At 65.5% G+C, this 17311-nt stretch overlaps 1 protein-coding gene across 1 annotated transcript; it reads right to left on the bottom strand.

Annotated features, from left to right (window-relative positions):
* Nucleotides 1-1858: 1858 nt before the first annotated feature.
* On the bottom strand, nt 1859-16721 carry RBBP8NL (RBBP8 N-terminal like). Its single transcript, XM_057312717.1, has 15 exons — nt 16636-16721; nt 10910-11055; nt 9875-9917; nt 9228-9323; nt 8811-8923; nt 8222-8294; nt 7740-7870; nt 7500-7582; nt 7150-7316; nt 6009-6723; nt 5613-5739; nt 5414-5463; nt 5065-5364; nt 4837-4966; nt 1859-3154 (listed from the first exon to the last, which is right to left on the bottom strand). The coding sequence occupies exons 2-15, from the start codon at nt 10968-10970 to the stop codon at nt 3024-3026; spliced, it is 2220 nt and encodes a 739-aa protein (XP_057168700.1). The 5' UTR covers nt 10971-11055; nt 16636-16721; the 3' UTR covers nt 1859-3023.
* Nucleotides 16722-17311: the final 590 nt, after the last annotated feature.

Raw genomic sequence — 17311 nt, 5'->3', positions numbered from 1 at the left:
CCGACTGAGCCCGCCGGCCGCCCGCCGCCACCGCCCCGCCTGCGCGCACGCGCCCGCGCACGCCGCCCATTGGCCAAGGCGCGCCCACATGCAAATATGTTGCCGTCGCGCCTACTCATTGGCCCGCGCGGCGCCATGGGCGGGCCAGGGCCGCTCCCCTGGGTCCTAGAGGCGGTTCTGCTGCACCCCGAGGGAGCGGGAGCCCGGCGCCCGCGGGCCAATCGGCCCCGCGGGGCCTGGCCTGGGGCCCGGCGCTGGCGCTGGCCCAGGTTCGAATCCCCGCCTCTGAAGCAGCGGCTACGGGGAGCCGCCGCCCCGTTCTCCTTGCGAGGCTGCGGCGTTCATGGTCAGCCTCCGTCGAGCCTGAGTCTTTAGCTCCAGCGCTCGTCTCCTGTGGGGTGTGGGTCCGTGCTAGCGGCTGGGGTGCGGGGTGCGGGGGGCTGAAGCTGTGCCGCCTGCCCTGGGACGGGGGCGTTCAGGGTGTAAAGGACCATCCCCTTGAGGAGCCCCTGAGGCTCCCTGGAATGGCGGGCTGTGCCACCTGGCTTCTCTCCCGACTGAAAAAGACAGGACCCGAGGGTCTGGAGGGAGAGGGACCTGCCTGGAATGGCAGGCGGGTGGGGGCAGTGCTGGGCCTTCTCTCAGCGCAGTGACTTTGAGCCTTGGTGGCGCCTAGGCCTTGTTTCCTCTTCTGGACCCAGGTGCCCCTTCACAGCAGGAGGCTCTGTGCTCAGGTGCTGCCTCTGGAGCCCCCAGGAGCCCGCCTGTGTCTTTGCGGGGACAGGGTCCTGCCGCCCCTCCAGCTGTCTGCCTGGGACCGTGACTTCAGGGTATTGTCGGAATAAAGCTGGCTCGGTGAGGGGGCGTCCCCAGGCTGCAGATCTGGGCACGTGCTGGTGGGTTCGCTTCTGTGTGTAGACGCTCGGCACCCCGCCTTGCCCAACATGCCCAGCATATATTCTTCCCGCGCTGGAGAGGGCGTGGGGCGGGGCAGGGCTGACACCACGAGAGACCTTCCTGTCCCAAGTGAGGCTTACTGTATGGCCCGCTCCCCCTTCGGACCCCATACCCCTTCTCACAGTGGCCGTGTCCCCTCTTACTAATCTTCATTTGCCACCACCGGTAGGCTCCCCCAGTGTCCAGCCTGACCTCTTTCCTCTTCCCTCTGCCCTTCCAAAGTGGTCTTCAAAGCCTCTCCCATGCCTGGGAGGGAGTGGACCGTTTCCCATCAGGTAGAAAGTGGGGCTGAACGTGTGCCTGCAGGCGCTCCTGGGGAGGAGAACTGCACTCTGAAGGCCCCTCTTGGGGAGTCCCTGTGCCCACTGTCAGTGCCCTCTGTCGCTGCTGCTTGCTGATGCACGGGGAACGGGGAGCCAAGAGCCTGAGCTCCAGGTTCGGCCTCCTCGGCCACCTGCCAGCTGGGCGACCTTGGGTGAGTTCCTTACCCTTCCTGAGCTTCACCTTCTCTGTCTGTGAAGTGGGGGTGCTAGCGGTGTGTGCCTCGTGGGGCTCTGGTAAGGGAGCAGTGAGAGCAGCGCTGTGAAGTGCTGTGCCCAGGGGCTCATGGAGGGACAGAGTGACGGAGGAGTGCTCCACACCCATGCCTGTCTGCAGCGTGGTGACAGAGCTGGGCCCTGCGGTGTTTCTCCTTGGCCAGCTGCCAGTGAGTGACATTTTGAGGGTGTTGGGGGGACACAGGGAGGAACGTGGTCTTTTTGCAGGCTCTGTTGTACAGTCTCCCTGGGCTCCCATGTGGCTTCTCCACCACCCAGGGTACCCCTGAGCCAGCTCTGGCCTACAAGTCAGATGTGAATGGAGCACCCAGCTTTTATTTGATTTCAGAAAAATCGAAGTAACTTTTAATAACAGGACGTTTCACACACACTCACACACAAATATGCACATACACACCCCTACACCTCCCTCTTGGGAACTTAGTTCCTTTGGTTTTTGGGCCGGCCGGCAGGCAGGCCACAGTGAGCAAGGCGGAGTGGTGCTCCCATGGTCTGGCTTGTGCTCCCAGTTTGCCGCAGGCCTCACCCAGCCCAGTCATCGCCCGGTCTCTTGCCTTTGCCTTGCAATGGGCAGTTCTCAGATTTCTCAAACTCCATGTGCAGGGCTGCCCCCAAGACCGGATTCAGTGGGTCTGGGATGGGGCCTGGGGACCTGCTTAGGCTCCTTGCACAGACGGTGCTCTGAGACACACCCTCTGGAAGTGAGAACGGTTGAGGGAGCAGGCTATCCCTGAGCACTAAGGGTGCAATCCTGGCAGAGCCACCCTGGGGCCCTGTGGGTGGCTCAGCGTCAGTGGCAGATGTGGGGCCAGGGCCTCAAGAATGGTCAGGGAGGAGGGGACCCTGTGGGGGCTGATGTGCATTTCCTGTTCTGTCCCTGCCGCCCTCCCCAGAGGTACTCTCTGCAAATGGGGCTGGTTTTGTTCCCTGGGCCGGGATGCATTCCAGAGCCTCTCGAATCCCCTGCGGAGGCAGGTGGAGACCCAGCTGACCCCTGAGTCTGCCAGCCGAACATGCCGAACATGCCGCCTTTGACAACTTTGATCCTGGGTGTCCCACCTCTGCTGGTGTGCCCCACACCCTCACCACCCAGCGTGTTCGCGGGACTCCACAAGGGGGCGCCTGAGACCACCGCTCGTGCTTCGCGCCCCGTCGGGGAAGGAGTGGCCAGGCAGCAGGGCCCTGGGAGTCAGGGATGCCAGCGGAGTCTACGATGGTGAGAGGTGGGGGCACTGCCCAGGAAGGGTTGCCTATGAGCAGCCGGGGTGGGGCCTGGGCTGGAGCCTGAGTGACCCCCGCCTCCCCTGCCTCCCAGAACCCTACTTCCCCCACGAAAGCGAATGCTGGGGTTCAAACGACCAGCCAAAGACCCCCTCTCGGCCTTCCTAGCCCCTGTGGCCACGGGCCAAGACCCAGTCCCCTCCTGCCCTGGGCTGGGCCGTCTGCTGGGCTGGTGGTCGGGTGGGGAGCCGTGTCTGGGCAGGCTGTGGTTCCCCAGGGAGCAACCTGCTAAGTCTCCTCCCAGCTGCTGTTGCTGGGTGAAGGGCTGCTGTCCTCAGGGTGCCTTGGGCTCCCGGGCCCCTCGTGCACTGTCAGGGGCTCCCCTGGATTCCTTCTCCCCGGCGGAAGCTTCTTGGAGGCTGTGGAGAGTGGACCGAGGTTAGGTGGGAGGCCAGCCATGGGCTGGCAGTAGTCTGTTCTAGCTCACTGCGATGCTGTGTTCTTGCCCAGGGCCCCGTGGACAGGATTTGGGCGAGGGGAGCTGAGCCCTTGCAAGATGGCACTGGCAGAGTTGACTCGTCTCTGGACGCAGCAGACACTGGGGCAGGGCTGGTCTGATTGGAGGGTGAGTGTGGGCACCTGGTGGGAGGGTGGGCTCTCTGCAGGTGTGTGACCCTGAAGACCATCTGGCCCCAGTGCCTGGATGCCTTGCTGAAGGTCTGGGACCTTCTGGATAAATCAAGCTTCTGGGTGAATGCTCTTAGGATGCCCAAGGCACTGGGGGGTGCCTCCATGGGCCTGGGGTATAGGGGAGGGCCGTCTGTCCTTGGGACCCTTGCAGGCAGGTCCCGCCGAGATGCTGGGCCCTGGGCCCATCTCTGATGCAGAATGAGCTCAAGTTCTGGGTCAGAAGAGTCAAGTTGGAATCCTGACCCCACGTGCCAGCTCTGTGACTTTGGGCAGGTCATCTCACTTCTCTGAGGGCTAGTTTTCCCATCTATGAAACAGCGATGGCCATCCCAGGGCAGGGTGCTGAGCCCCCAGGCAGTGGTTACTGTTTGGCACCTTGAACCTCTGCAGGGCGCTGCCCTCGGCGCTGGTGGTGCCGGCCACAGGCCGGGTCAGGGCCCCGTTCTCACTGAGCAGCGGTGTGTGTGTTGCAGGGTTCGGGTACCTGCTTGGGAGCCCCAGCAGGGAGGACCGGGGACGGGGAAGGCTTGGCTCCGGGCGGGGGTGCCCGAGCACCCCTATGCACTGTGGCCACCAGGAGAGTTTCCCGACACGCCCAGCAGGAAGCGGCTTGAATAAGACAGGCGTGCTGGCCTCCTCCGCCGGGTGCTCCATCACGCACCGGCCGCCGTCACTTTCCCGGCAACAGTGGCATATGGTGGTGGCCGCAGCCCAGCCTGCCTGTCGTGGGCCCGCCTGCACAAACACTGGGGCGGCATCCATTCGGAGCTCAGGTGTTCACAGGCGCCTGGCGCCCATGGAGCTGCATCTGCGCCCGAGCAGATGCCAAGGTCGTGCTGCTCCCCTCAGGCCAGGGCCCGCTGCTCCCACTGCCCTACAGGCACGAGCCCGCAGGCACCACCCTTGGCCAACAACCGAGCAGCCCCGATGCCTCCTTAGCGGGAGTGGACACCTCCACACCCAGAGGGCTGCACCCTCCGAGCCGCTTCTCTTCGAAGGTGGACAGGAGGGGCCGGGAGTCCCCCCACCACGAGGGATGGGGAGAGCGGCAGGGCTTCAGGGCTCCCAGGCCTGGGGGCTGCTTGTGGCCCAGGAGGCCCCTCTGCCCTGATGACAAAGATGGTGAGAACCAATGTCCTCAGCCTTATCCTGCTGAAATCTCATGCTAGCTCTGGCATTGCCCCCTTTCTGGGGGGAAACTGAGACTCAGGTTGGCCGGACCGGCTCAGGCTGCACACTGAGGCTGAGAAGAGCCAGGATTCATGCTGTCCTGACCTGGGTCCCTCCTCTTAAGGGGCCTGCACCAGGAGAGTTTCAAGGGCTGGTTTCTGGTTCTAAGCAGATAGAAAGGTGGGGTGGGGGCATGGTTCTTTGGCTGCTCCCCTGCCCCCAAAGGCCCCAGCCGCCGTACCTTTGCACCATGGGCCCGAGGCCCGCTTCCTCTTCTGCGGCAGGCCTTGCCCACGCTCCTTGGTGCAGAAGCACCTGGGCCCCTCTCCTGGCGTGCTCAGCTTGGCCCCCACCTCGGAGCTCAGGCCCACCTGAGGGGCGTGGGGGTGTGGTCAGGAGAGGACCTTCCCCCAAGCCTGGGGCAGTCCTGGCTCAGCGGCCCCACCAGAGTGTGCGGCTGGGGACCCACCTCATTGTCCGAGGGGTCCGACTCGTCCAGCTCGTCTGACTCCAGCCCCTGCACTTGGGCCTTGCTGAGCTCTGCAGGACGCAGGGTGTGGGTCAGGCCAGGCTGGGGGCCCTGGAGCCTAGCAGAAGCATAGACCTTTCTAGCAGACCAGACTGGGAGTGACAACTGAAGGAAACTGAGGCACAGAGGGACTGGGTGACCCTCCAGCATCTCCCATCCCCTCTGCAGCGACCCCGCCAGCCGGGCTGTCCCCAGGCTTGGTTGCTCTGTGACAGGGAGTTCACTACCTGGCCTGAAGTCCTAAAGACTAGGACGCTCTTCCCTTCACTACCTACGATCGGAGACGTGCCTGTCCTGGGCTGTTACCTCTTCTCCGGGTCTGCAGCTGGGTGCCAAGCCCTAGACCCAGGGTTTGGCTGGGCAGCCCAGGGGACTGAGCTGGGCCCTAAGACAGACACCCCCCCCCCAGCTGATGCTGACCACTGCCCCTCCCTTCCCACTATGACACCACTTCCTGGGTTCTCAGGACCCCAGTTTCTCACCCTTACCTGGGGGGCCATCAGCATCCTGCCCGTGTGGGTCAGCGGGAGGTTTTGGCCTCCCTCTCACCTCAGCTCCCGTCCCGCCTGGAGAGGGCATGTTTCGGTGGGGCCCTGTTAGAGGTTGGGAGGGATCCTGGGGGGAAGCAAGTAAGTGGCTTAAATTCATTTGGGGCAACTGCCCTGCCCCCAGCCCAGTGTTGGGAACGGCCTGTGAGACTCTGGCTGTGCCCGGGGCTGCCACTGGAGGGTTAGCCATCTCCCCTCTAGTGCATGTCAGGCGCCAGGCTTTCTCACGGGTGACCGGCCTGATGGCGCAGACGGAGGAGCACAGCCTGGGCCCCGGCGGGATGCTGACCTGGGCTGGGGGCATGTGGAGGCCAAGAGCAGGGGTGGGCCCCTTACCGCAGGAGTGGTGGGCTCCTCTGGCTCTGGAGCCCTGGCTCCTGTGGTGCCATTACTGAGTCCCCAGGGTCCAGACTGGGCAGGTGGCTCCACTCCCTGGGGTGGCTCCAGGCTGGGAGTGTGGGCACTTGGGGGGCTGAGGGACCTCGACCGGTCAGGAGGCTTGGGGGCATCCCGGCCCCGGCCCCGCTCAGAGAGGTCCAGGGGCTTGTCTGGGACATAGTCCTGTGTGGCCGTGGCTTCTTTTCCCCTGGGGCTGCCCGCGCCTGTGGGCCGTGTGTGCCCTCCTCCAGAGAGGGCTGCCCCAGCTGCCTCGCCCTGGGGGCCTTCCGAGTCAGAGCTGACTGGTGGGGAGGGTGGGGTCCCCCCCAGTGTGGGCGGGCCCCTCAGCCTGGCACTGCCCGGCCGCCCCTGTGTCCGCAGCTGCTGGGCCAGGAGCAGGTGCAGCGCCCCTTCCAGCCGAGGGTCTCGTACGTCCACCAGGGCCCCCGGCAGCCCCAGCAGGCCCACCGGCTCCTCCCAGGCCTCTGCCTCCCCAGCCTTCAGGCTTTGGGGCCGGGGGCCACTGGGGGCTGCGGCGGGGACTTGGGGGCTGCAGTGCGGGCTCTGAAGGTGCAGAGACAGGTGATGGTTCAGGAGGCAGAGGCGGTCAGCCTGGAGGGAGCGCTTCAGGGACTCATAGGCTGTGACAGGGGCCCGGGAGGCCCGCACGAAGCTGCAGGATGAGGAGAAGCCCAATTCCTGTGGCCCTGGGTTAGCCCCTGTTTCACAGGTGAGGGCCTGGGGCCCAGAGGCGAGCTGCCCCTGGTCACAAGGCAGGTCGCAGAGAGGGGTAGGCCCATGTGGACGGTTGTGGAGGGGCCAGAGGTGACCCGGGGACTGGGGCTCTGAGGGGGTACTGTGCACGGAGATCTTTCCTCGGGGCCTGGGCTACCTGCGTGTCCGTGACCTACCTGTGTATGCTGCTCTCAGACTCGGAGGATGGTCTTAGACTCCTTCTGACACGGGTTCCTGGGCCTCAGTCCCCATCTGCTGCTCCCACACCGCCCGACCCTGGCCCCTCGGGAAAGGTGGGACTGGACTCGGAGACCGGGTGCTAGGCTGGTGCTGCTCCTGGTGGCAGCAGTGGGTGGGGCCTCACCTGTCCAGGGGGAGGCTGTGCTCATAGGGTGGGCTGGGCGGGCTGCTCCTGGTCAGTGGCAGTGGGGGTGTCCCGTTGGTAGAGCCCCGGTCAGCAGAGCAGGCCTGGGAGCCCGGCCGCACCACGGCGATGGTCCCGTGCAGCTGGTTGGAGATTCGCTGGGGGCTCTGCACGGGGCAGACGGGTCAGCTGCTGCCCTCTCCCCCGTTCTCTCTGCGACTTTGGGCAGGCCACCCCCCCTCCCCCCACCCCGAGCCTCGCCTCCACCCGGTGATCCCTGCGAGGCACAGATCAGGGCCGCCAGCTGCCAGCCTCCCACCCGGTGCTGCTCGGCAGAAAGGAGTCCTCACCATGTCCGGAGCCCGTGTCTCAGGCAGGTTGGCACTCGGGGAGATTTTGGCTACTGGAGATGTCCTGTACCCCGTAGACTTTTCTGTGGGAGGAGGAGCGGTGGGCAGGGCAGATCGGAAGGCCCTTAGAGGGTGGACGGCTCAGCCCAAACCCCCCCCTCCCCGAGGGCTCCAGGCTCCTCTGCGCCCAGCTTTCTGGTCTCTTGTCCCTCAAAGCAGCTTCTCTCTGGGGACTCGCACCTGGATGGTCGTCCTCGGCCTCCTCGTGGCCTCCCAGGGTCTTCTCCGTGATGGCCTTCCGAGCGCCCGGGGAGGGGAGTAGTAGGGGTGAGGGGGGGTCCGAGGCACCCTCCCTGTATTGGGGCTTGAGCCTGACTCCAGAGGGGAGGCAAAGACAGGGAGGGTGAACGAGGGCCGCGCCCCCAGAGACAATCAGAAAGGCCAGGGCTCCCTCCTGGGGGCCAGGCCAGCCCTGTGGGGACACTCAGGTGACCAGGAAGGAGCCCTCACTGGACGTTGCCTGGGGCTCCACCATCAGTGGCTCATGCCGCAGGGCCGGCTTCTCTCAGATACCAGTGTCCCCGGGGAGTCTCTGGAGTCAGCTGCTGTGGAGCCAGGGGACCCCCCCGCCATGGTTCTGCAGCCTGCTCTCAGCGCCATGTGCTGGGGGCCTGCCGTGGGGAGGGCCCTGGGGACTGAGGCTGTTGGCCCTCCCCACTCACCGCGGGCCCCGAAGCCGCTTCACCTCCTCCTTCAACGTCTCGTTCTCCCCCTGCAGCCGGTGTAACTCGTTGGCTGCAAAAGGCACTGATTAGTGAAGGATGGGGGAGGGGAGGCTGGGCAGGGGCAGGGAAGTCCCCCTCCGTGACCTGTCCCCAGCTGGGCCACCAGCACTTGGCCTGGGGCTTGCTGGCGGTGGCGGCATGAGTGGATGGGTGAGGCTACTGAGCGAACGGCACCAGGCTGGAGGCCATAAAAGGTGGTGGGAGCCCACCCCTGCCCCCGGCACCCAGCTTGTCTGGGGCGTCCCCCAAGGGAAAGGGGGCTTGTGCTTGTGCTCCTCATCGGCAGGTGGGACCTCTGGGCTCTGTGGGACCATCTCGTTACAGGGAGGAGGGGTTGGGGGTCCTGAGGGCAGGGGCACCCCCAGCCCAGGTGGCTGACCGCAGAGGGACATGCTGGGGCTGGCTGGGGCTTTGTACCATTGTCTGTTTCCCCGAGACCCCATGTCAGGCTGAGCAGGTCCTGGGGGTCACTGGACCCCCACAGGAGGGGACACCGAGGTGCAGGGCGACAGGGGGCGGGGCTCACTGAGGATGAAGACGTGCTGCAGGCTCTGGAGGAGGGAGTTCTCGAACTCCTGCTGCTTCTTCCTGGCCAGCTCCTGGGTGACCATGCAGCGGTCACACAGGCCAGCCCGCAGCCTGTGGGGGCGGGGGTGAGAGGCCGCTCTGAGGAGGGAGACTGAGGCCCCCAGAGGGGCTGGGACCCTCACCGCCCTGCTCCCAAGATGAGCCCCTGCCATTCCCAAACTGTGGAAGCCCCACCCCACCCCTACCCTGTGGGCTAAGTGCTCCATGTTCTGCTGAGTTTGGGAAGGAGCCTTGCAAATGCACTTGACGCAAGGCTCTGGGAGTCCTGCCGTGGAGACCCCTGCCCGGTTTAGTTCGCCCCAGACCTTCCCGAATGCCCCCTTCCCCAGCCCGCCCCACCCCGTCCACAGCGCACCTGTTCTCCAGCATGCGCACGTTCTCCTTCAGCGCCTTGTGCTGCTCCCTGAGGTGATGGTTCTTGGCGCAGAGCTCCTCGACCCTCTGGGCGTCCCTGTGGGGATGAGCCGAGGTGGGGGTTCTGCTCTGCCCGGGAGCCCCACGCGGTGTCCAGGCTGGCCCCGCCCCCGGGGTAGGTCCCGGCCAGGTCCTGTTGGGTGCACCCGCTGCGGGGACTTCCTTGCAAGGGCCGTGCTGAGCCCATCAGCCCAGACGGGAGTGTGGCCGGCCGAGTGCACGCGCCCCTCGCCGCATTACAGAACTGCAGCCCCGTAGTGAAACGGGGATGTGAGGAGCCGCCCCACGGGCCTTGGGGTCTCCCAAGCAGCATTCCTACGGATCACTGCTGGCAGCCCGGGTGCCCGGAGCGGGTGCGGCTTGCCCACCGACTGGAGAGTCCCCGTTCGCTCGGGTGGGCTTGGAGGGTGCAGTCCTGGCTGCACCTGCTCCCGGAGGCATGGCCTTGCACGGTGACTCCGCCCAACCCCCCACGCTGAGCCTGAGACTCCCCCCTGCATCACTGGATGATGGCAGGGTTAGTGCCCTGGGCTATGGCCACTGTCTTTCTCATCGGTTTCCCGCTGGGCCGGGTCTGTCCTGACTCACCGGCACCTCTCTGAGTTCAGCTCCAGAAGCTTATTCTGCAGACCTGGAGGAGTAAGGAAAGGGGTGGGGGTCAGGCAAGGTCACACAGCAGAACCCAGGGGTCCTCCTGTCTCTGGCTGTCAGGCAGGGCTCTCCGTAGACCCCCGCTGCCTGCCTGGACCCCCTCACTGCTCCCTAAGGCCGCCCCGCCTGTTGGGCTCCCACTCTGCACCTGCTGGCAGCTTCCATCCAGTCTCATGGCTGCCTGGGACCCCTTGGGGTCTCTGGCTCTGGGGACTGCCTGGAGGTTGGGAGGGACCCTGACGCTGGGAGTGACCAACCACTTGGCCAAGTCCCGGAGGTGTGTTTTTGGGGGGGCACAGCCAGTGTTGAAATAAAGCAGGATCTTTGGGAAAACCCCAGTAAGAGGTTGCCCTCTGGTTGCAGTCTGACTTGGGCCTGCTGGCCCACAGAGCCCCCCGCATCGCCAGGTCGCTGGGGAGGGGATCCAGGCCCTTGGGCCCTCAGGGTGGTGTGTCAGTGCTGGGGAAAGGTCTTGGGAGGGTCTGGCTGGCGCTGGAGTGAGGGCAGCGGGGTGGCTCCAGCCCTGCGGTTAGGGGGTGGAAAGGGCAGGTGTATGGGCCGCAGCAGAGCTTGGCCTGGGGGTCCTGCAGGTAAGCAAAGGGATTTCAGCTCAAAACCCTGGAATGCTCTGGACAGGCATCCAGAGCCATGAGCTCCCTTTCCTGGAGGTGGGCGATGACACTTCTGTGGGACGCTGAGCACCCCCTGCCCCGCCCTGGGCGAGGGGCCCTTCTCTGCCCAAGCTTTTGGCTCTCCACTGGGGGCATGGTATTATTTCTGCTCCCTGTCAGCTGACCCTTCAGGAGAAGACCCCCCAGGGCCCCACTCAGGGATGCCGATACGTGGAAGCTTTGGACTCTGGGTTGGGACTCCCTGTCCGGGCCTGGAAGGCAGGATCCCCAGGTCTGGCAAGAGTTGGAGGTGACCTGTAGGAGCACGCTGACCTGGCCCACCCATCCCCATGACACTCACCTCGGACCTCATTCTCGTGGACCTCCTTCAGCCTGTTGAGTGACTCCGTGAAGCTCTCCATGGCTCCCAACGGCTCTGGCCCAGACCCCTCCTTGCTCAGGGTACAGCGACAGCCTCTCGGCCTCTACGGCCCCTCTGTTCCCAGCCTGGAGAGGAGGAAGAGGGGAGAGGTCATGTTGGCTTGGGAAGGGTCTGGGGCCCCATGTGGATACACGTGCAGATACCGTTCTACAGAAACACACACACCAGCCTCATCTGCTCAAGGAGGCGGGCCCCGTAGTGAGAGGCCCAAGGAGGGGGCAGGAACCCCTCTGCAGAGGGGCACTGATTGCTGACCCCATCCCCCTCCTCCCCACAGGTCCTCAGAGGCACCTAGTTGGGTCCTACACACCCTGAGGTCCACTGCCTGAGACTGGGATTAAGGGACCCGGAGGCCCGAGCCCTGGGCACCCTGGCCCTCACTTCCTTCCAGGCCTTTCTGAGACTCTGCCAGCCTGGAGAGGTCTCAGGCAGGCAGCCAGTTGGGAGGAGTGAGCTCACAGGGCTGTGGGTCCCCACTCCCTCCCCTCCCCTGCCACTGTCCCTGTGGCCACAGACTGGCCCCAGGCCTGGGAGGCTGGGCCATGGGGCAGGAGGCCAGGCCAGGCCTGGCCTGCATTGGCTCCAGCACCCATGACGTGCTCTGTGAACCTGAGCTGCTTGCAAGACGCAGAGCCCTTCTGGGAAAGTCTCCGTTCCAGCTCCTTCTGGGAGAGGAGGGATGCTGCCCTCACTGGGGTGGGTGCTGGCCACCACGCCCAGACCTCTGCAGCGGGCTGCCATTTGCTCGGGCCGCGTGCTGTCCTGGGCCGGGTGGCGTGCCGGGGGCGAGCGTGCATGCGCTATGTGTGTGCTGCAGGGGTGGCGTGAGCGTGCGCACGCGTGTGTACGTGTGTGCTCTGTGGGTGGTGCGTGGCGCCGAGGCCCCAGCATTCCTTTGCCGTGTTCGCCTTGGGTCTGAGTAATCGTGGTGCTCATGCTGACGCTGGCCTGCGTTTAGCGAGGCTGAGCCGAAGCCCTCGGGCCCCACAGCGGGGCTGGCGCTGTGCGGAGCAGGGCCCCATGCTCTGAGTCTCTCAAAGAACAGAGTGGGTCTTGTCCTGGCCCACCTGGGGCCAGAGCCTGCCTCTTCCTCTCTGGATCTCACCACCAGGCCAGGGGAGGCAGCCCCTCCTGGTCCTCAGCCCGAGGAGCCCAGGGGTCGGCTGGGCCCTGCCAATAGGCGGCTGAGCTCCTGACCTCCTACCCCTCGCCTGCTGGCGTCCCACACCCGCCGGTCAGCAGTGACTGTTGGCTTGCCTCCTACGTCCACCCAGACCTCACCCTTCCCTCCTCGCCACACCCGCCGGGGCCCACGCCACCCCGTTCCTTGAGGACACAGTCTCAGCCCAGCCGTGATGCAGGCCCCCGAAGACCTCTGCTCACACCTGCCCGTGGCCCCATCAGTCCCGCCTGGGCCCAAGTTCTTGCCGTGGCTGCCCAAGGTAACAGTGTCTCATCTGAATTTCAGTGTACACGGAAGACACACAGCACACGAGTTTGTAGCAGCACCGAGGAACAGCCCCGAACTGGGAACCCCCACACACCACGGCCAGTGGCCTCTGCTGGGAGGAATGGCCACTCCCCGCCCTCAGGGGCCAGACGCCGTGGCACCCCGCGGTGGGAGCCGGCCTGATGTGGGGTTCATGCACATGGAGCGTGGCAGAGGCATGACGCTCTGGGCTCTTGGGAGCTGGGGTGGTGGTCACTCTGGGCGCGGGACTGGGGGGCGTCCCTGACTGAGGGGAGCAGACCCCGTGGCTCCAGGAGAAGCCACAGGTCGGGGCTGGTCGGGGCCAGCCGGGGCTTCCGGAGCCGCCCGAGGGAGACTGGACGGCGGAGTCTGGCTCTCAGCAGGCTCTGTGCGCCTGGGGTCGAGCTCAGAGCACCGGGAAGCGTTGGCCGGAGGACAGAATGAGGTCCTGCAGTGGCTGTGGGAGCCAGCTGGGCAGGGCTGGCTGGGGTGTGGTGGGAAGGTGGGGCTCCCTAACGTGTTCTGAGGACCCGCCCCGGCTCTGGGCCACTCCCAAGTGATGACCGGGGGCCTGGGGCTGGCTGCTGGGAGGCTGTGCGCTGAGCGGCGAGGGGTCAGGAGCGTCCCACACCCCGAGGTCAGGAGCTGACGCTCACCCAATGAGGGACATCCTTGCAGGTTAGGGGGCCAGACCCTAAATTCTAGGGGTTGGGAGAGACCAGAGCTCGAGTGGGTATAAGTCATAGGCCCGGCCCCATTGCCAAGCGCGATGCCTGCCGTCCCTTCCTTTATAGCCTGTCTAACCCCGGCCACGCTGGGAGGAGCCTGCTCTCCAAATGGGGAAACCGAGGCCCAAAGAGGTAGTGTCGTATTCCCCAGCCACCCCGTGGGAAGTGGGACCCGGGGTTTGAACTCGCGCTGGGGTCTGCAGACTCTGTGCCCCTGCCCTGCACGGACCAGAGACGAGTTCCCCGCGGCCCTGACACGCTGCCTGCGGTGTTGTTCATCTCGTGGCAGGACCCTGGGAGCTAAGGCAGTGAGCAGAGGCCCCTGGAGGCTCTGGCTGGGGCAGGCAGGGCGAGGAGGGCCGGGCAGCGGCTGGGCTGCAGGACTGGGAATCCCACCCCGACCCGCCAGGCAAGCAGCTCTCCCCCCGGCCCGTAAATGAGCCGCCCAAGAAGCCGACGGAGCCGTAGGTCTGGGAGAGGCCAGTGCGGGCTCTGAGTCTGAGCGGGAGGTGGGCACTGTTCCCGATGACAGTGCTAGGGTGTGCAGGCTGGGCTGCTGGGCTCTTCCCCCTACCCTCGGGCCCCTTCTGCACCCCAAGCCCCCTCGGGCCCCACCTGGCTGCTCCTCTTGGGGTGTCTGAGGACAGGAGGAGACACTCTCCTGCATGCTGGGCAGGGGAACAGCAGGGACACAGGAGCAGCAGGGGACAGCAAGGACACTGGGCAGGAACGCCTGGTGGCTGGAAGCAGAGCCAGAAGGGGTGCATCATGGGGGCAGCCTCTCCTCTCACCTCCTGCGGAGGCCCAGAGCCGTCCAGTCCATGGGAGACGGTGCCATGGGGATGGTGAGACTTCCCCGGGTGCTCAGGTGACAGAAATGCATTGGCCAAGGCAAAGGAGACAGAGTGTCTTCTGGGGCAGAACCCTGTCCCAGCCTCCAGTCTCCTGGAGTGTGAGGGGAGTCCCAGCAAGGGGTGGAGGTGAAGGGAGGCGGGGGGGTGAAGTCCGCAACCTCTGGTACTTTGGGGAAGAGGAGCCGAGGCTGTGGTAGCGTGTATGGCCTCCCATAGAGGCTCCGCGGGCCAGGTCTCCCCGGTAGGCTGCTCTGTGTTTGCTGGGAGTGCTGAGAGCAGCTGTGGGGCCTTAGGGGTTCTGGGAAGCCAAGGTCCAGGGGGCTTACGGGGGCGGCAGTGGGGCTAGCATGGGGAGCCGCTGCAGGGCTCCGGAGCTAGGAGGCTACCTCTGGGCCTGGGTGGCTGGGGTGCAGCTGGGGAGAGAGGCCTGAGCTCTGCTCCTTAGGACCCCCAGACAGGCCCAGAGGTAGCCCAGCCCTCCCACCCTGGACGCCCAGCCTGGAAGGTCTCTGCTGGGGCTGAGTCCCCGGAGGGAGCAGATGGGAGGAAGGGCAGACGGGTCAGCCACGGCCATGGCCCTGTGCATCCCCACCTACCCTGGGCAGAGGCGTCCTGGGTCACAGCCCTGGCTTCGGTCCCCATCCTGCCTCTATCCTCTGTGTGACCTGGGCAAGGGCTTCACCTCCCTGGGTCTCAGTTTCCTCACTGGGGGGTAATACCACCCGCCCCACAGCTGGCTGTTACATGGCTGCTTTCTATCAAGTGATGCGGGTCCAGATGATGCCTTTCCAGGTGACGCTTGCCTAGGTGATGCGTGCTCAGCCAGGAGCCTGGCAGGCCGAGTGCTCGGCTAAGTGCAGACGGAGACCCCCGTGTCCCCTGCCTGCGGTCCCTCCTCAAGCACCGCCCTCTCACGCGGCCCCAGGTTCCTCATAGTGCAGCTCACAGGCTGAGCGGCAAAGCCCACAGCGATGCATGCGGGTTCTTGCCCTGCTCCCGGGCCAGCCCGGCCCCTGGGCTCCTCTGCTGTCGGAGCGTGTGAGAGCGGGGCTCCTCAGCCCCTGGCCTGCTCCCCTTGTTGGGGCCGCCCCTGCTCCACCAGGCCCCTCGGGTGCAGGACAGCTAGGTCCCCTGCCCCCGACGCTGCTCCTTCTCTGAGGTCGCTCTTGTCTGTCTCTCCACCCACCCGTAAAACAACGACGACACAGCCGTCAAAGTAGCGATGACCGCTGCTCCTGAGCGTCCAGTCCGCGCTGGGCACGGCGTGCTCTGTGCGAGCTAGCCTCAAGGCAGCTGAGACGCTCCAGGGTCTCCCTCTACCCTCCTGCGGGGGGCTCTGGCGATGGGCAACCCTTCCACCGCAACTCTGGCCAAGTCATGTGCCTGGTTGTGCCTCCATGTCCCCGTCCCTAAAACAGACAGTGGAGGTCCGCAGCACCTGGGCCGTCAGGACTCCTTGCACGTGGACAGGCCGCTGGGGGTCAGGGGCCAGCTTGGGAGCCCTGGGTGCCAGCCACCTGACGGGAGCGTCATGTGCACCTGCTCCCCAGATCTCACGCTCACCACGAAGTTACTATGACAACCCCATTTCCCAGATGGGGAAACTGAGGCTCAGAGCAACATCACCTCTTCATGGTCGCCAGCTTGCCATGGGCACAGCCAGGGCCTCCTAGCAACTCCGGGGCTAGTTCACGTGCAGACGGGTGTCACTGATGGGGTGGGTTCTAACGCTGCCGGACACGCGGACCCATGACACACCCAGGGAGGCAGCAGCGTCCTAAGAGAGTCCTCACACACGTCGGTGTGCACCCCAACCAAGAGACGCCACACACACGTGTGGCATCCTCCGTCACCTCCTCGGCCGCGCACTCAGCCCCGCACAGGCCCAGGGACGGCGGCACACGCGCGTGCACGCATGCGCAAACGCACATGTCGTTGTGTATCCACGTACACGTGCGCACACGCACAGAGGAGCAAAGCAGGTGTGCGCTTGCTTGGCGGCTCAGGTAGCTGCAACCTGACTCCTTGAGGATGGGCTGGCCCTCCGTGGCTGCGCCCTCGCTGCTTCCACCCTGAGGCTTGGCCGGGGGGGCTGAGCAGGACCCGCGTCCCTGTTTGTCTTTCTGGGGACACCGAGCGGGGGGAGCCGAGGGTCCCACGGTGCCCAGCACTGAGCTGGGGGCGGCTGCACCGTGCACTCCCCTCACTCCCGTGGCCTCACCCCTTTGCCCTGCGAGGGTCTAGGCAGTGGGGCAGGTCCGGGATGGAGTGCCTGGCCACCGGCCCATTCCCGGTGCCCCTGGAGCTTCCCCGGATGACAACTTCCTGGTGCGGTGCTGTCAGGCCCGGCACGGCCTTTCTGCACCCCGACCCTCTGCCCAGGAAACCCATTGAGGCTGAGACCCTGGACCGGGGTGCCCTGGGGCAGGTGGCTGTGCCTCTTAGCCAGTCTGCTGACCCCCGCCTCCTGCTCAGCGAGCAGGGGCTGGGGCTCCTGCCTTCCTGGCAAGCACCCCCCAGGGACCCCTGTCCCCCTCCTCTCTCCCCTCCTGGTGGTTGGAGCTGCCAGCCCCGGGGTCCCCGGGTACTCACATGGACCCTCACGGCAGCGACCTCCGCGACCTCGTGAGCCGAGTGCTCCCCACCTGAGGGAGACAGAAGTGAGCAGTGCGTGAACTTGCACGGGCAACAAGACACAATTTTGGCCAAACCCGCTTGACAGGTTTTTAGTTCTCTCAGCCAGGAGCAGAAAGGAGGCAGAGCCGGCCCAAAGCTGCCCAACGGGTTCTGCCTTCACACAGAAAGTGGCCAAACGGGTCGGGGCTGAACCCACACAGACCGGGGATTGTTTCCCCATAATCACCAAGTGGCCTGTGCCTCTGGTCCGAGCCTGGCCAGTTAACTAGTCCAGGGGCCGGGGACTTGAGGGCCCCATGGGGAGGGTGGCAGGGGTGAGGGGGCACAGGGCAGGCCAGGGCAGCAGACCCGCTAGTCTTGTCTCCTCAGGGCAGAGGCCTGCAGTGGCCCTCTTGCCTCACATCCTGGCTCAGCATGGGCTGACCTTTCTGGCCTCAGTTTCCCTGTCCGTGCGGCGGGGCCGATGAGAGCAGATGTGTTCCCATGAGAGCTCAGGAGATGGAAATCCAGAGCTGTGGTTGGAAGCGTCCCTACTGGGTCTGGAAAACCTCTCCCAGAGGGCGGGAGGGCCCAGATCGGGAGCATCTCTGGGTCTCAGGGCAGGCTGGGGGCGCCCAGTGGGGCTGGGTCC

This window comes from Ursus arctos, unplaced genomic scaffold (assembly GCF_023065955.2).
Source record: "Ursus arctos isolate Adak ecotype North America unplaced genomic scaffold, UrsArc2.0 scaffold_16, whole genome shotgun sequence".
In the NCBI taxonomy this organism is placed as follows: domain Eukaryota; kingdom Metazoa; phylum Chordata; class Mammalia; order Carnivora; family Ursidae; genus Ursus; species Ursus arctos.
This window is presented reverse-complemented; position numbering and strand designations above follow the sequence as displayed.

Coding starts and splice junctions, on each gene's coding strand:
- RBBP8NL (XM_057312717.1), bottom strand. CDS start 10,970: ATGGAGAGCTTCACGGAGTCACTCAACAGGCTGAAGGAGGTCCACGAG. Junction 9,324..9,874: donor CTGAACTCAGAGAGGTGCCG/GTGAGTCAGGAC, acceptor TCATCCCCACAG/GGACGCCCAGAGGGTCGAGG. Junction 5,365..5,413: donor GAGGTAACAGCCCAGGACAG/GCACGTCTCCGA, acceptor CCTAGTCTTTAG/GACTTCAGGCCAGGTAGTGA.